This window comes from Alosa pseudoharengus, unplaced genomic scaffold (assembly GCF_046254945.1).
Source record: "Alosa pseudoharengus isolate Yale_2024_CS ecotype anadromous, Long Island Sound unplaced genomic scaffold, YU_APseudo_1.1 YU_APseudo_1.1_scf_16, whole genome shotgun sequence".
NCBI classification, from domain to species: domain Eukaryota; kingdom Metazoa; phylum Chordata; class Actinopteri; order Clupeiformes; family Clupeidae; genus Alosa; species Alosa pseudoharengus.
In genome coordinates, this window is record NW_027468630.1 from 5,478,475 (window position 1) to 5,501,984 (window position 23,510).

General features: G+C 46.0%; 1 protein-coding gene across 12 annotated transcripts in view; it reads left to right on the forward strand.

The window, feature by feature from the left end:
• The window catches only part of myo9aa (myosin IXAa), a 102,613-nt gene that overhangs the window by 60,483 nt on the left and 18,620 nt on the right, over window positions 1–23,510 (forward strand). For 10 of the 12 annotated variants that reach the window (XM_076286831.1, XM_076286824.1, XM_076286828.1 and 7 more), the window contains 13 exons: window positions 125–214; window positions 3,408–3,524; window positions 4,291–4,425; window positions 10,912–11,033; window positions 12,682–12,823; window positions 14,069–14,264; window positions 15,678–15,797; window positions 17,332–17,407; window positions 20,704–20,835; window positions 21,300–21,339; window positions 21,427–21,549; window positions 22,820–22,900; window positions 23,040–23,150. In XM_076286831.1, coding sequence (XP_076142946.1) covers window positions 125–214; window positions 3,408–3,524; window positions 4,291–4,425; window positions 10,912–11,033; window positions 12,682–12,823; window positions 14,069–14,264; window positions 15,678–15,797; window positions 17,332–17,407; window positions 20,704–20,835; window positions 21,300–21,339; window positions 21,427–21,549; window positions 22,820–22,900; window positions 23,040–23,150 — 1,485 coding nt within the window. The remainder of the gene's footprint in view (window positions 1–124; window positions 215–3,407; window positions 3,525–4,290; window positions 4,426–10,911; window positions 11,034–12,681; window positions 12,824–14,068; window positions 14,265–15,677; window positions 15,798–17,331; window positions 17,408–20,703; window positions 20,836–21,299; window positions 21,340–21,426; window positions 21,550–22,819; window positions 22,901–23,039; window positions 23,151–23,510) is intronic. The other 2 variants (XM_076286832.1, XM_076286834.1) reach the window with 1 other exon arrangement.

Consider the following 23,510-nt stretch of genomic DNA (forward strand, 5'->3'; position numbering starts at 1 on the left):
TACTAAGGGGGGGGGGGGGGTCAAACTTCACTGTGGTCACACAGGTGGAGACTCCTGGACAGCACTCAGACCCCTGCCTAGCCTCCCTCTCTAAATATTCCCTCTGTTTTCCTCTCGTTCCCAGGTTCGAGAGGAGACGCTCTTCGAGGCTCTGACCACCCGGAAGACCGTGACCGTGGGGGAGAAACTGATTGTGCCATACAAGCTGGCTGAGGTAACACTTCTGTGGACACACTGACCGCCTCCCGCATCAGAAGTGGAGAGGATGTTTGTGTTTATCGTTTCTTGTGTTTATAAGATTCTTGTGAACCTAAAGTCATCCGTTGTAATGAGAGCACTTTGGCAGCTTCAGCTACACTTGTTGTACAAGTGTGGGAGAAGTCACAACCCTTGAAACACAAAGTCCTGAGTGGGTTAAGATTCTGTGGAAACGGAACACGTCTCCAGATCAGTGAGGGTTTGCAGTATGATGCATCTAGATTTTAGTGATGCTATGGGAAACAAGGATGAAAGGAATCTATCTGAAGGAAGGCCATCACACCAGTTTGCAACTCACTACCACACCCTGTGGACAGTGCTTGATTTGAGTAATTTCCCTATGAAAAGACAGGGACCCAGGGCGCAGCCCCAAACTGTGCCAGAACCATGTAGGGAAGAAGCAGTCTGCAACTGGTGTTCTGTCTCTAAAGGAGTAAAATGGAAAGTCTTAAGTGACCCAGAACTTATGAACAGCAGAGTATGCATAACTGTGTACTGTATGTGCATGTGTGTGTGGTTATTTATGATTCTGTGCCTGTGTGTTTGTGTATGCGTGTAATACAGCTGGAATGAAACCTAGCCGGTTCTGGGGGGAAGCAGGGGTTACAGTACATGTGTGAGAGCAGATGTTGCCGGGGTAGTTTAAGAGGCCGTTTCACCACGGCTCTGTCCAGACCCGTAATCTTGGCCTTCACAGTCCAGACAACATGCTGTTGCAAAGGACACACTTGTTTGTGGGAGAGTTTGTGTGTAGGAGGTCATAGCCCCTAAACTTCTCCTAACCCACAAGAGAGGAGCTGTGCTCACCGGTATTAGTGTAAGTGATGTATGGTGGGCTGTCGTGGTTCTGTGATTAACATACGGTATCACCGGCTCTCTAGCACTCTAGCGTTTCTCAGTTGTCTCAGATTTTCCCTCTGCTGTCATCACGTTGAGGGGTTAAGCAAATCCTTATGTTTTTTTGGTCTCATGGAAATTCCCCAGAGATATCCCCCCTTATCGTTCAGAAATCCATCTGGACGAGGATTGGTAATTTAAGTGATAAGAAGTTGTCGGTGGAGAAGGGGGAAAGAGGTCCCCTTATCACGGCAGGCATTGCACTGTGAAGAAATATGCTGCGCGTTATGACCGCAGCAGGTACTGACACGAGGGGTTGATAAGAATACTCCAACTGTCACACGCAATTTATCTCTCTTATCCACACCCTTACAACTGACACAGCGCTGCACCGGACCGAGCATGTCCGTGATGGAAGACAATGATCTCCTTTAGCTTGCCTTTTTGCAGAGGGTAAACATGGATGAATGCTTGTGTAAGAGCAGCATTCTTGGCAAAAAGAGAACATAGCGACTCAATCAAAGTGACAGTGGGAATAGTCATTGGAGTGTGTCGCAGTGCTTTGCGTCATATCCAAAAAAATGCCCTAATATACATTGAGAATTCACATTGGTCATTTAGGCCGTCTCTTCTATAGACGGCCTACTGTGAATGTGCTATTGCTTTTACCTCCAGACTCCACATGCTGCTAACCTACTGGAACACGTAGCTCATGTGGCGCCTCAATAAGTGGAGCAGAAACTGTTGCGCACTGGTGCCATGTCATCCCGTGTTTTCCAAGACGCTCTCTGAGCCTCCAAGTTGTTTTAATTCCACCTCTGTTGCGTCACTTCTGCTTCTTCTCCCCCTCTCCCCTCCTCTCCTCTCCTCTCCGCCGCTCAGCGTTCAGTTCCCTTTTTTGGGGATCACAGACGCTGATTAAGTCTGCCGGAGTCTCGGAGGATTTGCCGCTCTCCCTCGAGGGGAAAGGCTTAGTGGCCTTTAACAATCAAAGCAAGAACGAAATCACTAGGAGGAGGAGAACAGGAAGAGCAGCAGCAGCAACAGCGGCGGCCTCAGCGGCCTCGGCGGCCTCGACGGCAGCACTGTCCAGTGCAACCCTTCATCAGTCTGTCCGGACCGGCTCTGGCGTGAGACGCCGCGTGCTTAATGCGCACTTCTGAAGTGGTGTCCGAATGAATGCTGGGGGTGTGAGGGGCACTGATGAATGGTGCGGTAATCTAACCACACAATTCAAAGCAAAATTCAAAGCAAAACAAAACAGAATTTTGCTTACGTAAATTGTGGTGCCCGTCTGCTGAAGAGGCTTTTCGAGTCTCCGCGCCTGAACACTCAGTTTCAGACAGTTTCCTCACTCTGAGGGCCCTCGAGATATTGTCTCTGTGATGGCAACAGCCAGAGTTTCTGTGCTAAACAACACCAGCAGACGCAAGGGGTTTTTGGTGGAGACATGACCACATAGTGCCTAGGCTTTTTCATAGCCAAAAAAATGTGATGCTGAAATGCAAGCGCATTATATAACATAAACAAAACACTTATGAGGGGTGCAAAATTGTTGGAATGTGTTGATGGTGGAGGTATTGTGGGAAAAGGGCAATTAGGGGACTTTAGTCTGTGATGTTCTTTAGGAAAATAAACAGGCGGTGTAGCGGTAGCGGAGCTGGGACCAGTCACAAGCAGACACAGGAGAGAGAGGGAAAGGAGTGGACCAGCCTTAAAGGAGCTGGGTCCAGTCACGAACAGACACAGGAGAGCGAGGGAGAGGAGTGGACCAGCGGTGATGAGAAACCACAGCTGGATCGGCCTGACAGAAATGCCTCTCAGCTTATGGAAGGCACAAATTACCCTTTATCCGGTTATCTGTGTTTGTTAGCGGAGAGCATGTGGATTGTTTTCGCAGACCTCTTGAAAGGCTCTAATTTGTTAAAAATGAGGCTACATTTGGTTTATTCTCTGGGTGTATTTGTAATCAGTTGTGCTATGTTTGTCTTTCCAGTTGATTTGGCCATTTGTTATGAAGCCATTTGCCTATACTGCAGCAATTTTGACAGTGTTTTTTTTTTTTTGGAGTGGAAATATTTACACAGCTTGTATGTAATAGTTACTTTTAAAGCAATTGAAAACAAAAGCTATGCCTATGTGGGGTTAACCATGACTTTAATGGCAGACCTTTAACTTTTGCCACAAGCTGACTTCAGTTATAAGTCTTTGAAGAAAAGATGAACTTAGCCTGTCCACAGAAAGAAGTCCTACAAACATATACTTGAGTGAGTTGAAATAACCTCACGTTGTTAACTGCCATTTTCTTCTAGGCTGGCACAGTACGGGACTCCATGGCCAAGTCTCTGTACAGCGCCCTGTTTGACTGGATAGTGTTCAGGATCAATCACGCACTGCTCAACGCCCGGGATCTGGAGGAGTCCACAGAGGTGAGGCCAGGAGTCACGTCTTTTCAATCATTGCATCAGTCATGGAAATGCCCAAATCAGGAAAATGAAAACATGATGTTTTTTTGCCTTAGGCCCCTGGCTAATGTCATTCTTTAGGTCTCATTTCGTGATGCAGGATTTGCATTAGTCAAGCATTCATTACTGAGAGAAGTGTTTGGTTTTTTAGCCTCGACATCTTCCCTTTTGTCTGGTTCCCACACTTGAAAACGCACAATGTCAGCACTCAGGCTTTCCCCAGTGCCAAACAGTAGTCTTATAATGCAACTGAAAGTACTCCACTGAAAATACTTATCTGGGACTGGGTCCATTCTCAGTCGCCTTCATGTACTACCCCCTCATGTCCTTCTCTACTCGTGTATGCACATATGAAGCTTAGCAGTGGCCATCCTATACTGTAGATCATAGCTTAAGGAGCAGAGGAGATGCGGCGTCTCTGTTGCTCAGAGTTGAGTCGGAGGCAGAGTGCCTGATGGGGATTAGTAGTGCTGCGTTGGTGTTTTTGTCATGCTCTCACTGCTGGAGATCGCAGCTTTAAGCTCTAAATTATGGATGAAAACATTGTATAACAGGATATTTTAAGCCTCGTCCAACAGAATCCAGTCGGACCATGCATCATTTAAAATGATTTAGGAATTACATAAAACGATTTTCTTTTTTCACATTTTATCATGCTGCTTATGGTATGTTTATCATTGCCCTTCAGTATTTTTAATGTTGTCTCTCCTTTTAACTTGTTTTAAATTAGATCCTGTCCATTGGTGTTCTTGATATCTTTGGGTTTGAAGACTACGAGAACAACAGCTTCGAACAGTTCTGCATCAACTTTGCCAACGAGCGGCTTCAGCACTACTTCAATCAACACATTTTTAAGCTTGAACAGGTAAAACGTCCTGCTGGTTGTAGCACTGTAAAAACAACTCCCACATCCCCCGTAACCAGGCCAACAGCAGACATGTGAAAAATAATAGCAGAACCCCCCCCCCCCCCCCCCCAGTCGTCTGTGTTCATAAGCAGTTGTTTTCCCTGCCTCGTACTGTTACACTGAACACGCTCACATAGGGATTCCAACAAGTTGTATTGTTCAGGACCTATATCAACAATTGTTATATATGTCATATATCAACAATTATGTCCTCATATATCAACAATTATACATTCATCATTTCAAATAAGTATCCGTTTGATTTCCGGGAGCATATCATTGCGGCATGCGTGCCCAAGGCCTTGGCAGAGGCCGCCAGACTCTTGTGCCTTTTTGGCATGTCAACACCCTGGTAATTTTCTGTGGGATTGTTGTCATGGTTTTAGCTGTCAAGCTAAAGTTAGCCGGATTGTTGTCATGGTTTTAGCTGCCGGATTGCTTCACAGCTGCTGGCCTCTGTAGTGTTTGTGTTGTGTTACCAAAATGGGCCCCAGCAGAGCTGTAAGTGCAGAGATGGCCAAAGTTCTGCAACAAGTTCTGCCATTTTGGGTGTGCGGAATGTTCACAACATTCTTTGACAAATTTAGACAAATGGCAACTACTCAAATCATATGGCAGACGCCAAACCCTCACTGCCCTCACTGTGTCCTGCTTTCCTTTGCCTAGAAAGACCTGGACGTTGTGAAATACAGTGAAACCTTTAGGTCTGTGGTGTGCAAGATCCCCCTCTTTACATTGCATTTACAAACACAATTGTTTGAACCGCCCAGAGGGACGGAAGTTATGTAATAGTTCATTTTTTAAGACTGTCCCTGACATCCAGATGAGTGTCTCTCATTTGATCCCTGGAAGCCCGTGATGAATGCTTTTGTTTGATGGGTGGATCAGGCTAAGCAGCGGTTTCAGTGCTGACTGCAGGCGTTGCCGCCGTAACGAGCCGCTAGCTTTACTCTCAGGTGACAAATCGAGAAACTTCACACAACTAGCGACTGTTAACAAGGGGGACTCTTCTCTTCAGCATGTTTGGCCAGGGAGCACTCTGCTTACAAAAGGTGATTTACAAGGCATGCAGAATTATAGCCTGTCAACGGCACGTCTGCAGAAGTACGTCTGTAAATATGTGAAGAAACCTCAACTGGTTTGTCATCATTTCTAAGCCCTTGAATTAGTCAATGCACCTACTGTTGACTACAGCAAGATCATGTGTTCTACTACACACTCAAGCCACTGCAGTTTGACAAGAGAATGAATAATTTTCCATGAAAGGCAGCCTTGGGTGAGAGACTTGTGCAATTGTTATTGCATACATAGAATTACACGAATGGAGAACTTGACACTGTGTGGAGCTGACCAGTGGTTTAAAGGAAATGACACGCCTGAGAGACAAAAATGTAATGTTTATGAAAGGTTGAGACAAAACAAAACTTAATTGTTCCTCACTTGTCACAGCAAGCTTTGCCTAAACTAAGCAAGAAACAATGGAGCCCTAAAGACTGTTTACATCAACTGTGCAAGTACCAAGTGAAGCAAGACACTGGCATAAAACCAGAGATGAGGCGATACTTTCATGTTTAATAAAGCAGTGGCGTGCCGGAGGGAACAAATAATGAAGAAAACCAAGAAAGGGATAAAGTCAGCTGTATTCCATCACACAGCCGGTCATTTACAAGAAGTCAAGATGCTGTAGGTCTAATCTGTGATATTCATTATTGTGTGGGAAGTGCGTAGACAAACGTCTAATTTGAGGCAGCGCCCGTGGCGTGCTGTTATGACAGCTGAAGCGGGTGAAGCCTGCCTGCCTGTCAGATGGTGCCGCGCGCTCTCTGGGCCCATGCCTCTCTGGGCCCATGCCTCTCTGGGCCCATGCCTCTCTGGTGGGCCTCTCTGGGCCCATGCCTCTCTGGGCCCATGCGCTCTCTGGGCCCATGCCTCTCTGGTGGGCCTCTCTGGGCCCATGCCTCTCTGGGCCCATGCCTCTCTGGGCCCATGCCTCTCTGGTGGGCCTCTCTGGGCCCATGCCTCTCTGGGCCCATGCCTCTCTGGTGAATGTAAATCAGATGGTGCAGTGACCGGGAGAACGGCAAGTCTGTGCTGCTACATGTTTACAAACACCAGCGCCAACCACAAGCACACACACACACACACACACACTGTGACTTCACACAGGCCGCCGGCAGGTTTCCAGCATGGATGTGTCTAAAAGCGCTCAGTCATCAACTTGTTAATGCAAAGGGTGTGTGTATGTGTGTGTGTGTGTGGACATTACAATAATAATTGTGAAGAAGGTGAGAGAAAATAGCTAACAGGAGAGTGGGAAGACTGTTGGAGGAAAAAAATACAGATTTATATGCTTTTGTGGAGAACAGGTCTGGATTTCTCATTTTTGGCAGTGATATTTGTGGACCTTGGCGCGATGACATTACAGATAGTCACATGAGTGGCACAGTGCAGAGCGGAGTGGGCCAGACCCCCAGACAGCAGTGACTAAGTGAAAATCAGAGAGACTCTCAGAGAAGGAGCCAGACTGGGGCTCCCTAGAGAGGCTGCTCCATTAGCACACATTATGAATCAGGAGATTGATGGTGTTCTCCCCCACCACGAGTCGCACATGACCGATATCCGCCGCTGGGCTATAACTGCCAGCCAGGAGGTGGAGGTGGCAGGGCACTGTAGCTGTGAACCTGCGGCCAGTTTTATTTAGACACATCACACCTCTGTTGGGAGGAGAGGTGAAACCCCAGCATGCAAACTGACTAGAAATTATTTAATTTCATTAATTCATGAGTTTAGTATCAGAGAATCATGACGATATATAACAGACTTTAAGTCACCTTAAGATTTCAGTGTTTTTATTTCATTTCTTATTCATATTCATGTTGTAGGAGTTGGTCAGATGGTTGCCATAGGTTTGCTGAAATGGCCACATGTTTACTGTAGTATGTTGAGGACAGGATGCAGAGTAGTGGCTCAGAAGATACTGGAAGTCTTCATTTCCCTCACTTTTGCAGTCAAAAAAAGTGGTCCTTGGCTTCATGGACCTTGAAATTAAAAGTGGGTTGCCCGTTTCAGACTGGCTGTTCAACATGGCTGGAGGATCTGAAATCCACAGTGATACAGCTTCAGCTTTAAAAGCAATATATTTTATGCAAGGTATAGAGAGATCCCATTGTGTCTCATTGCATCACAACTGAAGAATTACCTTTCTGTGACATTTGTTATCTTGCCCTACGATCTTGTGAATCGTGCTGAGATTTCAAATGTAGCAGATAGGTGTGTGTAAGCAGTGATACAGCTTCAGCTTTAAAAGCAATATATTTTATGCAAGGTATAGAGAGATCCCATTGTGTCTCATTGCGTCACAACTGAAGAATTACCTTTCTGTGACATTTGTTATCTTGCCCTATGATCGTGCTGAGATTTCAAATGTAGCAGATAGGTGTGTGTATCGAGCGCCGTTCCTTGCACAGGTGCTAGATTCTGAACATATATGAAATGTCTCCTTTTAGCTCCTCAGTGCAGTTTTTCCCAATGTACCACACAGTCACCAAGGCACACATTAGTTATTTTCATTTCTGAAACTCTGACGCCACACTAAAACAGTTCAGCAGTGTTTTTGTTTTGGCTCATTTAAGAGTTGCATCCCGTCAGTCCATACATGCCTTTGCTGAGTGTGAACATGTTTGTGAAATTCCTAAATCTTGTGAACCCTCATAGTGTCAAGGGGATTTCTTCTCAGAGAAAGTCATGTCACTCATGGGAAATTTGCGTATGGTTTATTTACGTGTTTGTGAGGGGGGGGGGGGGGTAGGGGGTAGTCGTGATGTTATGACGATGGCCCGCTAAGCCTTTTTTCTCTTTCGCAACAGATAAGAAATGTTCACAAACACAATGTTTCTGTTTTCTGTTTCTGTTCTGACATCAGCAGTCATTCAACATCGAACTTTGCTGACTACCTGGATGCTTTTTGTATTGTTCTTAAAACTTAAATTAATATGGGGCTGGTTGATTTGCTGATATATCATGTTTGGTTGTTGGAGCGCAAGTGTCGGTATTTTTTGTGCCACATTTGTGTACACTGTGTGCCACTTGCCACATAGTGTGTGTGTGTGTGTGTGTGTGTGTGTGTGTGTGTGTGGCCCTGTTGGTATCACCCTGAATGCCAGTTATTAGTGTTGCACAGAGGCCAGTGTGGGTGAGAGTTGTTTGGGTGCCCGGTCCAGCCTACTCCTCCGCCGTGCCCGGCCTGCATGCCATCTGCCGCCTCGCCTCGTAAATCCCGCCGGAGTGCCTTGGAGAGCCCAAACGGCACCACATGCTCATTACGCCATTAATGCTACTATTATTGCCCTCTTCTTAGGACCTTTTCCTTCACCAGCTCCATCGGTGGTTATGGAGAAAATTAAGGGTTGCCGTCGACTTCCGTCGACTTTACGGATTTTAACGATGTTTATCAGCCCGACGGAGAGTCGCCACGTTGAGAAAATCGTCGTGAGACGGAGAAATGCTGTGGTTCTCAGAGCCTCAGTGGATGTGTGGTGTGCTGCTCGCAGCCTGTGTTGCAGAGTTGGCATTCTCTTAACTGGTTCTTCTGTAGTTTCAGCATTGAGAAGTGCTGATAATGGGCACTCCACACAGTCAGCAGAAGAAAAAAGACTCTATTCCTCTTTGTTTTTTTTTTTACTCAATCTCTTTCTCACTCTCACTCAGTCTTATTTCTTTTCTTTCTCTCCTTTTGTTTACATGCACTATCCCCTGAGAAAGTGTGCCCCCAACTTTATCTATGTCCCTGTCACTGTGCAAAAACACAAGTATGTTGATAAATGGTTTGCATCTGTGCTCTTGTGTGGATGATTAATGTATTGACAGCACTGAGTTTAGACTTTCCACAGAGCATATAATACTGTAGTGATTATTGCTGTCTGTCTTTAATGGAAGTGAAGTTGCTGTACTGTACACACCGTGTTTTGACCCAAACATGTCATTATTATTGGCATTGTAGCTAGCCCACAAAATGAAATGTTGAAAGTTAACAATAAGGTCATTTTCATTCTGTAAAACAGCCTAGCACACTGTTCAGGGACACTATTGATTCCATTAGAAGTGAAGAGGAACATTTACAAGCCCCCAATAAGGACGGTTCAGATGGTGGTCAGCCACGACTGCTCACGCAGTAAAGGAAATTGTCTTCACGGAAAGCCTGTGTTTAATAACAAAGTGTATTAGGAACCAGGAAGTGTAGCTAGACCATGGTCACTCATTTTGCCCACAAAATAGGCTGCCTTTTGTGAGGCAAGCTCACAACGAATGAACTCAGACATTGAATGGTTATCATTTTGTTAAAGATTTTAAAACCACAACGTCATGTGTTTTCAACATTTTGATTGAAACAGACTAAAGGCGCTAGACAAGTATCGCAAGGCCATTGGTATGTTACCATTTTCAAGGGCCCGTGGTAGACGTCATGGTGCCCAAATATTTTCATTACAACATACAGTATAAAAGGGCGGGGACATTTCACTTTTCAGCTCATTCCATTCCTTAGATTTGTACCTTATTAGGGTACACTGAGTGATTAAGAACAAATGTGGTTTGTAGTATTTGCCATCTATTTGCTGTCAAGTTGTTTTTTTATATTCCTCTGGGGAATCAATTAAGGCATGCAGATTAAAGAGTCGTTTATCCATGTCATAGTCTTGTCTCAACAGAGAGGGGCAAAGGGGAACAGATTCCATCGATTTGCTTTTTGATTTTATTAAACCCAGGTTGGATTATATTCTTTATTGATTTGATTAAACCCAGGTTGGATTATATTCTTTATTGATTTGATTAAACCCAGGTTGGATTATATTCTTTATTGTCCCCCTGTCTTTTCCAGAAGACCAAGGAAATGGCAAAAAACACTAAACAAAGCCAAAAAAAGTCAGAAAATGTTAAGAATTCCTTTCATATTATTAAAACCACAGAGCGCACAGCCAAGCAGAGGGACGACAAGCTGCAGTCAAACATGAAACACTCTGTGGCGGCCTGTTGTTTTGTTGTTTTGGCAGTGAACCAGAGATGGAAGAAATGCCTACAGCATAACAATTTTTTTCTATTTTTTTCATATGGGATACAGTCATGTAGCACATTGCTGCAAAAATCTTCATAGAGAGACGAGGGTGTGTCTTTCAGCCTATGTGTCACAGATTGGGTGTCTGAGACTGAAAATGTTTTTGCCACTTTTCAGATCTTGAGAATTGTGCTGTTTTGATATATAAATCCAATAATTTCATACATCCAGCCATTACAGCTTGGTAACCTGATGGAGCAGTATTTTTGACTCCTGACTACTCTGGTTACGTCTCCTTTGCTGACAAAAACCCTGTAATCCTTGATATTTATGATGACATTGCCAACAGGCTTTAGATAATCTGATCTTAAATGTGTGTCCCCCCCCTCGTGCAGGAAGAGTATCGGGCGGAGGGCATCACCTGGCACAACATCGACTACATTGACAACACCAGCTGCATCCACCTCATCAGCAGGAAACCCACAGGACTGCTCCACCTACTGGACGAGGAGTGCAAGTGAGTGATCACACCTCCCCACCCATTTCTCTGTCTCTGTCTCTTTCACTGTCTCTCTCCCTCTCGTCCTCCAGCACAGCCTTCAGACATGTCGTTCTTTCTCCCCTCAAGGCACCAGTTAATCAGTGCAATACTGTGACTCAGGAGTGTTTCAATAATGGTTGTGGAGATGGCCATATTAATCAACATTACATCCAATAGGGAGCAATGACGGGAACAATGATTTGTCAAGTGATTTCTATGTGCCCTGCACATGTTTGTACACACTAGCATGTTGGCGTGAAGCTTGACCTGTCATCTGCTCTCATCTCCTCTGCTCTCTATGCCTCTGCTCCACTGCAGATGATGTGTTTTACTGTAAAGTCAAGTGGGCAATGAATAATGAAAAGAGTGAGGCCACGTTTGTCCTCTCACATCACGCGCATCCAGCCTGATAAAGGGGGATAAAAGAAGCTGAATTCCGCTCCGTCTAAATGGCTGGAAACCTGAGTCCCCTCGCGCTCCCTGGGTGCCGCATAGCTCCGGCCTCTTTGTGGACCGCTGTTGAGCTTCCTCTAGTTGTTGATCTTCTGCTAAAAGTATCGGCAGAAGCCCCAGAGATCTGGTGTCTGGAGGAACTGCATGTGTTTATCAGATTTCAAAAAAGAAAGGGAGAGAGAGAGAATGCGTTTCTCTCAGTTCCTCCTCGCAGCCATCTCTGTGGATCATTACGAAAGAATGAAGCCATTTAAGCAGTCGGGAAATGGCATATTTTTATTGCGCTAACTTCAAGCAGGGTTACACAGTCGCTAACATGCAACGTGCCGGTTACGCAATGCCACTCTTCATGCATTATGGAACCTCATTTGCATCCATTCAAACTAGAGCAACGTGCGTTTGAGAAATGACATACACGCCCAGCTGACCTCAGTGAGCCAGATGTGGGGTGGTGCTGGGGCGGGAGAGGGCACGTGCGTGCGTGCGTGCGTGCGTGCGTGCGTGCGTGCGTGCGTGCGTGCGTGCGTGCGCGCATGCAGTTGGGGCTGTGTGTGTGTGCATGTGCATGCAGTTGGGGCTGTGTGTGTGTGCATGCAGTTGGGGGTTTGTGTGTGTGGTAGGAGTGTTAAGTCTCATACCCGGCTGTGACACTGCACATGCGGCTTTGTTGTGACACACACACACACACACATACACACACACACTCTTCCAGCAGCTGTGTGTGTGTGTGTGTGTGTGTGTGTGTGTGTGTGTGTGTGTGTGTGTGTGTGTGTGTATGTGCATCTAAATGGCTAATAATCAGAGACAGAGAGAGTGGGAGAGCGACCGAGAGACGGGCCCTGCGGCACAGACCCCCCCCCCCCCACGCTGCCGGCAGACTCACTGACCTATTAATTACACTGATTCAGCTCCGTGTCTCGCCGTGCAGGAGAAATTAGCTGTGTGAAAAGTAACATGTTTCACTCGCCGACCGCCGCGCCACAGAGCCCAAGACCCCCCCAGGGGAGACACATCATCGGCCTGATCGCCGCCGCCTGTATCACATGTGATGGAGGCCTCACATCGGCCCGCGTGTGCTAACCTCAGGGCCTGCTCCGGTCTCCACATCGCATTGCTGCTATCGCTAATGGACTATGATTTCTCTCTCTCTCTCTTTCTCTCTCCCTCTCAGCTTCCCGCAAGCGACCAACCAGACGCTGCTGGATAAGTTCAAGCGGCAGCATGAAGGGAACAGCTACATTGACTTCCCGGCCGTCATGGAGCCCGCGTTCATCATCCGCCACTACGCCGGCAGGGTCAAGTACCGGGTGAAGGTGAGTGCAATCCCCCATCTGCTCCTTTCCATCTCTACGGTCCTCTGCATCTTAGTGCATCTTATTATGAGGATCTTTTGGGGTGGGTATATGAATGTGGCCATGTTTTGGTCTGGTTGTGTCTGTCTTTGTATGGGAATGTTAGTTGTTTACCAAAAGGGTCTCTGACACATATAGTGAGATTCACTCAGTCTTGGAAACTGTGCAACAGTAGACCTTGGATCGTGTGTGTGTGTGTGTGTGCGTGTGCGTGTGCGTGTGCGTGTGCGCGTGCGCGTGCGCGTGTTCATGTTCACATTTGTGTATGTACAGTATGTGTGAGGAATGACACATACCATATTGCATATTACAATATTCTATGATTTTAATCAGTCCCTTGGCTCGTTGCCAAGCTGGATATTCATATCTCTGAAGTATGCTGTAGGCTGGCACACAGATGACTGTGAAGACCACAACAGGCTCAGGCAGCTATTTTCAAAGATGTCAGAATTGTTTGTCCTCGCTACACTGCCTCCTCTGTGACTAACAAGCTAAAGGCACCGTGCCAGGATGCTTTGTGTTTCTGAGGCCTGTGTGTTTTGTTTTTTTAATGTTTGCGCTTATTTAGTAATGCTGTTCAGATTTGCTCTCGAAAATGCAGCTCCCCTCAAAGCGGCCATGCAAATGTTTGATTTATCGGCCAAGAGGGGAAGAAGACTAATTATCTCATTTATGATTTGTCACCAAGTGGGTTGCGGCAGCCCTCTTTGTACAGTATAAAACAAACATGTGACCACATGCTGTACAAAATTTTCTCTGAATATGAATATTTTTTTTCAGCATAAGTAACTTATAATGCCAGCAGTTCAGGATGCCTTAGATTTCTGCTCCTATATTTCTCCCTTTCCCATCTGTTAAGTTGGCTGGAATGATCCCGTTTAATGTCCTTAAATGTGCTTAAAGCTCCTTGGTGAGGTGGGGGCCGCCTGGAAGCCCACCATGAGGAGCTGATCCCTCTTAAGATTTGCGTGGCTGTTTTCTCAATGTCTTATATAATAATACACATCTGAACCCTGCCCTTGCGATCTCGTGGAGTTCTCACCGAGTTCTCAGTGTCTGTGTGTGTGAACATGGCAAGTCACGGCAGCGACGGAGAGCGTTAGCCCATGGGACCGTGGCGAAAGAAAGAAAAGGAATGAAGGATGGATGGATGGATGTAGCCTGATGTGTTCTCACACGTTCTTGTGCGCGGTTCTGCCCTCGCAGGACTTCAGGGAGAAGAACACGGACCACATGCGGCCCGACATCGTGGCTCTGCTGAAGAGCAGCAAGAACGCCTTCATCGGCGGGCTGATCGGAATCCACCCTGTGGCCACCTTCCGCTGGGCCGTGCTGCGGGCCTACTTCAGGGCAGTCGTGGCCTTCCGCATGGCCGGCAAGAGATACGTGGAGAAGAAGGGTGGTGAGTACTTCATGGGGCTTTATATCTTTTACATCAGCATACTTCCTGTTATATAAATATATATATACACACTTCATACAGTATATGGGCTGCTCCCATTGTAAAGCTAAGTCTGTTTTTTATTTTATTTTTTTACTTCCAGAAAATTAACATTTTTGTGCGGATTATTTCTGGTTTGGTACCAGCTGTGTAGTGATGACTGAGTACTGTACATAGCTTCACCACCCACTGTATGTAATGTAAAGCCGGGGTGTAAGCCACCCACATAATCATGCTGCAGCTGACAGATATACACTCCGCCTGCCAGCTGTTCTGCCAACCTGCAAAGGGATCTGCATTCACAGACTAAGATCACCAAGCACAGCACCCAGCAATTACAGCTGAGGACTAATCATCATACCGTAGCCAATTATCTAGCGCACGTGTGGGTAGATGGTTGTTTTATGTGATGTAGTAGTGCTGTTCGTGTGTGATTGTGTGACTGACTGAGCGTGTGCGTTAGTTGGCTATACATGCATACGTATGAGACTTGCATAGCATTAGTGCCTTCATTTTAGAACCTGTCGCTTTGGCTCTCAGAATGCCTTGACTTCCTCTCAGCTATCCTCTCAGCTTCCACCTCTTTGACTGCACCGAAGACTAATTTCAGTCATTCTGGATGAAGTCCACCTTTTAGACAACCCCCCTGAGATAGTATCATGGACTGATTTGTTTTGATAGTTTAGGTAATTGACTTAGACTGCAGAATCCAGAAATAAAGTGGCTCTTTTTTATCAGGGTGTTAAAAGTAGGGGACTTATCCAGTCCAGTTGATTTTGTTTGACATTGTGACAAGAGAATGCTTTGAGTCGGCATACAATTAAACTGACCCCCATAGATTGTAAAAACAAACTGATTTTAACAAGAAAAAAACCCATTTCCCCAGTATATTCTATGCTAATTGTGTTAATATGACCTTGTGGGTTGTTTTTACAACAGTGATTCTCAAATGTGAAACATCCAATTGAAGGTGTTCACACAGAGACTTAATTCGATCAAATCAACAGGGCCCCCCCAAGTCATAATAACCCTGTCAACCAAGACGGGGACCCTGTGGGGTCGGGAATACATATTACAGGTGAGCTCATCAGTCTTAAAATAGCTGAGGTCAGAGAGGTCGCCCTGGAGCGGGAACGCAACCTGTCGGAGGCACTCTGACCTCCACCACGACGCCCCAAAATGACCTGAAATAGGAGCGTAGTGCAGCAGCGCGTTAGTTTCTCTCCACCCTCTGGATAGCCCCCAGGGGGTGTTTTCTCTTCATAGATGGCCGTTCTTCTTACTCCTCCTTGTGTAATCTGTCTTTCTCTCTCTCTCTCTCTCCCCCTGTCTCTCTCTCTCTCTCTCTCTCTCTTTTTCTTTTTGCTTCCCAAGGGCATGATGATTCGGCTCCATGTGCAGTGTTGAAAAGTGTGGATAGTTTTAGCTTTCTGCATCATCCTGTGCATCAGAGAAGCTTAGAGATCCTGCAGAGGTGCAAAGAGGAGAAGTACAGTAAGGCTGCAACCCCCCACTCTTCTCTTTCTGTTTGTCTTACCGTTTTACTGGTCAGTCTGTCTGTCTGTGTGTCTGTCTGTCTATTTGCCTGTCTGTCTGTCTGTATGTATGTGTCTATCTGAATCTCATTCCACTGTTTCATTTCTTGGTTATTACAGTATGTGGGTGTAAAGGGAATCACCAAGCATCAGCCATTTTCTAAATCTCCATCTCCTTCGTAAATAACCTTGATCCGATCTCTGATTCTTAACTCTGTTTTATATTTATTGTGTCTTCCATTTTTGCCACTTCAGCCAATTGGCAATGCGGGGCAAAAGTGGACCTTTGTGGACGCACAATTAAACATGATGGAGATTAAATAGATGGACACAGTCAGCTAAGACTAGCTGTGATGGCTAATGTTGAGTGGTACTCACTCCCCCTGCTCTCTCTCTCTCTCTCTCTCTTTCCCACTCCCTCCATCTCTCTCTCCATCTCTTATCCATGTGTCTGAGTAACCAAGTGCTGCATGTGTGCCGGTCTCTTTCTCTCTCTCTCTTTCTTTCTTTCTCTCTCTCTCTCTCACTCACTCACTCGCCACCCCTCCCCTACTCAATGCCCTCTGTTTGGGGACAGCTTTGCCTGATGTGCCCCCCTCTCGATCACATTAAGCTGCACTAATACACCCCCCCCCCCCCCCACACACACACACACACACACCTACCCATGTCAAACACACCAGCTCCCATGCCAAGCCCACAGTGACTCATCGAGAAAGTCCAAATTTGGAATGCACATCGGAGTCTCTCCCTCTTACAGTGGGCTAAAGCTTTCAAGGGTGTTGTCCTTGTTATGTGTGACTTCTTTTACTAATGGTGGTACAAAAGGGTTTGTCATTAATCCCATGTAAAAATTATGTAGACTATAATTTGGGTATATGATTCTTTTTTGAACATTTTACTCTAAACTAGAGTGGTAGACCTTATGTGAGCAATTTTTGATACTTGTCATTTTCCCCTTTTTCATCAATCAGGTCTTCCTTTATTATCGAATCAGTATGTCATGATGAATAATTTAGTGATAAACATAGTAACACACCACTGACATACAGTATGGTTTGAAGATGGAGGTTGGGGTGGAAACAAAATGTCAAAATGTGAAACCCTATCTGTCCATGCAGTGAAATGGGAACAGATGGAACATAGTAATAATAGCTCACTCAAGACATATTGTGTTCTACTAGTAAGTGATCTCATCGTTTGGCTCTTCGTCAGTGTTGATGATTGCAACCAGTAGAAAAACAGCATGTCTGTGAGGACATGTATACTGCTGAGTCTGCTCTCCGGTGAATAAACAATCCCTCTGTCTCATCCTCCATCTTCCCTTCAACTGAATAATCTTCCCAGTGAGAGGAGTTAACATTGGTGAATGGCTGTCCCTTGTGTTGTGCATTGGTATGTGTTGTGTGTGTGCGTGTGCGTGTGCGCGTGTGTGTGTTCCCACCTGTGTAAGTGTGTGGTAAACCTTTCTCCCTGTCTGTGTTTTGCCTCAGGCATGACCAGAAAGAGTCCACGCACGCCTCTCTCTGACCTGCAGGGCAGCAACACGCTACACGACAGACCGCCACGGTAAGATCATCATCGAGATCATCAAAGCTCATTCTTTGGGAGTTATGACTGCAGAAGTTAGCTGTGACTGAGCTTTTTTTTTATTTGGGAATAGAATACGTGTGGGGAGTGTGCTGAGATTCTCCACTAAAGCAATTCAAATAGATTCTACACACTTCCACAATCTCACAACTTCTTTGGTTTTATATTTTAAGTAGGATTATAAAGGTTTGTATAATGCTTTATGTAGGAATGGTGCATGAACTTGTGACACACTGGTTGGAGTAGTCTTACTCCCTGTCCACGTAACTGCCCCCCAAAGACTAAACGTGTTGAGATGGCAGGCCAGTGAGTGTCAGCGTCCAGTCTCCAGTGTTGACTGAGCTCTCTGGGTCAGAGTTCAGAGTGTCCTCAGGATGCCACCTCTCCCATCTCCCCCGCAACGGACTGAACGAATAAGAACTGCCCGAGGGGAAACCTGGAAGGGGGTTGAGGTCGTCCATTCCTCACCTTACGCAAGTCTCCCTTCTGTGGGCCGTGGACGTGGGTGGGGTCCAGTTAGTGGCCGCAGTCATGAGACTCTCCGGGTGAGCTGGCACGCTGACTGTACACTTATCCCCGCAACTCCCACATAGCCACTCCATGAGGGAGCCTCATATTTCTTTAATGACTGAATATGGCATGGGATTACTGATGGATGTGCCTGAGCAAGTGGCAGTGGTCTGTCTCACAACAGCGCCTTTGTTTTCGGCCCACAGCCTGGGCTGTAAAGTCCTCCTAATGTGATTTGCAACCACACACACACACACACACACACACACACACACACACACACACATTCACACACATGTACTGTACGCACACACACACACATATGCAGACGCAGTGCAAGCAGACCCACACACTTTCTGTGTTACCAAGTGACCACTTAAACCAGCCCCCCCAGCCCCCTCCTTCAATGCAGCTGCTTCCGATGTGATGTCAGGTCGCAGTTATGTGCTGGAGAAGACAGCCCCCCGGCCTGGTAAACAGTTGGAGCTCTGCAGGAGACCCCTCAGACATACACTTACTGTCCATGCATCCTGAATGTCTGCTTGACCCCCCACCCCCCACCCCCCCTTCTTTTAAATTATAACCAGTCTCAGCTGGACAGCAGGGCCCCACTGTGGAAGTAAACAGGAATTCAGAGGACTCTGATGTGTTGCTGGAAGGGCCCACTTTTGCACAGATTTTGACTCTTGAGTGTATTCATGGACAAAAAAAAAAAAGAATGCTTCGCGTTCGTGATGGCCGTAAAGGGATATGATGAGATTAACTACAGGATTAACTCTGTTCTGAAAAAAATGGGTACAGCCTGCTGGCACATTTAACATACCATGTATTGTTTCATTTCAATACATTCTTTTGAAAGCTCTCTTTACACTGCCTTGACACACGCTTTATGTATTAAATGGAGGCTAGGCTAGGTCTCACACTGCTGGTTTTTAATGGAACCTGAGGCAGTTGGTTTCCAGAGCTACACAATAGCTCCACTCATCAAAACAAAAGGGGACAGCAGGAGACTGGAATGTGAGGAAAATGTTGATTGAAGTGTTTACGCGTCTCTACCAAATACTTCCCACAAATCTCTCAGCGAAGCAGAGGAACCCCCGACAGATAGTAATAGGTCTGCGTTAGCGTTAGTGTGTAGTGGGCCGAGCCATTCGCTCTGTCTGAGCAGGTTTGGCTTCCGAAGCGGCGCAGGTCTCTAGCCGGTAGTGCGCCGTCGCGGACATGCTGTTATTTACTGCCTGTGTGCTCAGCATCCTAACGCATGCCAGCAACCTAAATCACCAGCACTGAACTCCTCGCTGCCTGTTATTGTTTAAAATAATATTCCTCTTGACGGGTCTGGAGGCCCTGCTGTTTCATATAGTGTGTACCGTAGAGTTCCAGTTCCGCAGTTCCACTACAGCAGTGAATAAATGATTCTCCAGGATCCCTTTTTTTCCACAGTTCAGCCAAACATTGCCTTCAAAGGTCAATAGAGAGAAGTAGTCATTTATGAGGCAAGGTTTCTATTCTCGACATGCGAGTATGTCAGGCTGTGAATATGTACAAACAGAGGAAAATATTTGTAAAATGCGAGACAGCTTTTTTATGTTTCACCACAAAAGAAAATATTGCAGAATTCTTGGCATCGGTGGCTAGTCGTTAAACAGAAAAGGCGCTAAGACCTCCCTGCTGCTGGTGTTTTAACAGCCTCAGCACCACAAACAAGCTCGTGGCTGTCTGACATAAAGCAGTAAAAAAATGGAAACAAACGCCATCTAAATTAAAAGCTCCTTCATCCCTTCCCCTTCACTTTTAGACCTCTAAGAGCCCAGAGTCCAAGAGCCCAAAAGTCTAACCCAAGTGTACAGTATCAAGAGTAGTAGAGTGACCACATAAAACCCCATCATAATATTTCATAGCATTTTAGAACCTGTTTGTAATGAGTTAGCCGAATTGCCTGTGAAACTGGAGTGAGATATATCACTGCACCTTGGAGTGGAATGGAATCCCGACTGTGAGCAGATGTATCCTCTCACCCTGAGGAACTTTGTGTGTGGCATGGCCACTAGAGAAGGTATTAATCATTGGTCGAGGCAAAAAACACCCAAGCCCCGCTCACTTTTTTTTTTTTTACCGCTTGACAAATTCAGTCTGTTCTTTCCCCCCCCCCCTCCACAATTGCCACAAAATGTTTTTAGTGGATTTTTACGTTATTTAATGTTATTTTATTTTGCCCAGACCCAAGTGGTTTTGGGTTGCGCTTGGGTCAACCTCTGTAACCGCTCCTCGGAGGACTGTATGTTTGAGTTTGTGTTTTTCCAGCCCTTCAGTTGGGCTGGCTGCACCTGGAAGCCAGAAGAGTTTGTGGTAGTGGATCAGGTGCTGGGAATGGTGTAGATTGCGGAGTGCATTTAACCGATCCCGTTTATTCATCAGTAACTCGTCACTCCATAAATCCTTAAGCATGACATAAACAGCGTGAGGCTGCTGAAAATATTCGGGCATGGATGTAATTTATGCCAGAATTTCAGTTCATCTGAGCTCGTAATGTCAAGAAATATATCAAAAAGACCATTATCTATCTAGCATGAATTACGCTCAACACCCTTCTAGGATGTCTTTCCATGCTATAGGAAAGCACATTAGTGACCTCTATGGGTATGCACCTTACCACAAAACCACTAAATGCCCTGTCAGTGTATACGTGTGTGTTGTACGTGTGTGTTGAAGAATCTGTGTGTTGAAGAATATGTGTGTTGATGTGTTCATGTCTCTCCTTTCAGGGAGGGCTGGAACGGTCGGTCTCCGATGCAGAGTCGCCTGTCCTCCACCGGCTCTGGCGGCTCGGAGGAAGACGGCATCTTTGTCAACTCCACCAGCAGCAAACTCCTGGAACGAGCCCATGGCATCCTCATGTAAGCAAGGAGACTTCTTGAATTTCCCCTGGGGATCAATAAAGTATCTATCTATCTATCTGTCTATCTATCTATCTATCTATCTATCTATCTACGAGACGTGATGAGCCACATGTCACGGCCTCCTCTCTCTGTTTTTCTTCTCTTTCACTTTTGCCTCTTTTTTTCTTTAAGTGTAAGTGTTAACTGTGAAAGCCCTCAAATATGTATGAGGTCAGAGAAGGATATTCACCCACTCCATCTTTCTATTATGCAGCACACAGGGTTTTCACCTTATGTTCCAAGATGGCAACTATCCTCAAAATGTCAGAAAATGTTGGCATCAGACAGGGACACGTAATGAAGTGTCTGGACCAGGGCTAAATTCCAGCGTTCTTGAATGCCATGCGAGGTTACATAGTTTCAGTTTCTTCTGTTATGGTTACGGTCTTGAGAATTTCTCTGTGTGTTTTTCTCACAAACAGGAGGAATAAGAACTACAAGATGAAGCCAAGTCTTCCAAAGGTTAGTATGTTTTCTTATATGCGTTTGGCCCATGATGAGTAGTGTTGGTTGTGAGCCTTAACCATTGCCTGTGTGGGTCTTCTGCAGCATCTGCTGGATGTGAAGTCTCTTAAGTACCTGAGCAATCTCACACTGCAAGACCGCATCACCAAATCCCTCCTGCACCTTCACAAGAAGAAGAAGCCACCCAGCATCAGTGCCCAGTTCCAGGTCAGTTCTATCTCACACTTTTCAATCTTAGTTTTTTTTTTTTATCTTTCCATACTTTTCTTTCTTTGCTCCCTTTCTTTACTGTCCTCTTTTTATTCTGCGATGTACTAAAATTCATAGATGATCTTCATTTGTGTCAAACCTGATGAAATGTTGATGTTTTCTTTCCTAATATTTCTCCCCCTATCACTGGCGTGTCTGATAGTTGAGCGCAGCATTGACATTTTAGCGCAGGCAGCGCCCTAAATAGCTGCAATAAACTGGACTAGAACAGAGTTGTTGTTTTTCCCCCCCCTTTTTTTGACGAGCCTCTAACAACCCTACGTAAGTGTGTGTCCCCACCCTTCTATTTTCCCGCATGTCCCAGTCTGCCCACAGTCTGGTCACTGCCTGAGCCTCCGCCAGCTCCGATTCACATAAAAACCAAACAAAGACTTGTGAACTATGGCGTCATGTCTGCCTTTAATAGCTCAGATGGCTTTAGTGACCCAAACAAACTCTCCCTCCCATTTCACTTTCATAGCTCACAATACAATATCACACTGAGGCTGTGCGAGCCATCTGAGAAGAGAGAGCCCGAGTCCGTGCGGTAAAACAATAGTGCTCATTTGAGACGTGTTTATATAGGTTTGTTATCAATGTGAGAATCTTTCATCCCCCATGAAAGAGGATATTTGAAGAAGGTCATTTGGCAGGTTTTCAGAGGAAAGTGTAAGAAAAGAAAGCAGTTGATCTTAGATCCCCTGTGGAGCTGTGGGCAACTGGCTTACAGCACGCCATCCTTAAACTGGTATGAAATGTCCAGATAAGCCCTCCCATATCTCAAGCAGGGCTTCCCCTTGGTCCAGCGTCTCTCTCCTCCAACCCAGGGTTTCTCTTCTCCTGCCCACTGACCCAGGGTTTCGACCACAGCCAGGGGCCTCCCAGAGAGCCATAAACAGCCCCAACCTGTGTCTGTCCAGCGACTGGCCCGCAGCCCAGCACAGCAGCACATGTGTGGATGAGCTCACTTCCCGCATCCTGTTGTGTGTCTGATTGCTTTAATCTTCTGGGGGGTGGGGGGGAGTGGAATTCCTGACCACCACCAAAAGAGACGCCTGTGCTCCTCTCCTCTTCTCTTCTCTTCCTGTGACGCTCACACCACTCACGTGTGCTCGCACGCCAATGAGAACCATGTTTTGGTTGCGTTGTAGCAGCTGTAATTTGGTGAAAAAGGCTGTAAACGGATTAAAAGATGTTCGCTAATTCTCTCTCATTTTCTCGTTTCTAGGTGTCTCTTAATAAACTGATGGAGACCCTGGGCCAGTCCGAGCCCTACTTTGTTAAATGCATCCGTTCAAACGCAGAGAAGGTACCGTCTGTTAATCACACTAATCTGTAGTGCCACGGGAGTGTGAATAATTCAGGAATGCCAGTTTGCCCGCTAAATGCTAACATATTGCATCTGTCTGGCTGTGTGTGTGTGTGACTGCGTGCTGTTCTGTTTGCAGCTTCCCCTGCGATTCAATGACGTCCTTGTCCTGAGGCAGCTACGGTACACAGGCATGCTGGAGACGGTGCGCATCAGACAATCAGGATATCCCATCAAGTACACTTTCCAGGTTAGACAATCCCCCGCTGAAACCACACTATCTACCCTGGGGACACCCACCCACTCAATCACACACTCATGCCAATCTTTAACACTAGACTGTTCTCAGAGGATTTCTTGGACGATAAAATGTGTAAGTAATCCCCCTTTTGGCAAAATCCCTTATTTGTAATAAATGCATTGGCTCAATAGGAGAACACCATGCTTATTCAATGTCATCATGCAACATGGTACCAGTTGAGAGGCACATTGGATACAGCCATCTATCTGGAGGGGCCCTCAGATATCCCAAAAAGAGTGTTTTTCTTGGTGTTGTGTTCCATTTCATAATCATGGAATGTGGGACTTGGAGCCAGCTAGCCAGCACGAA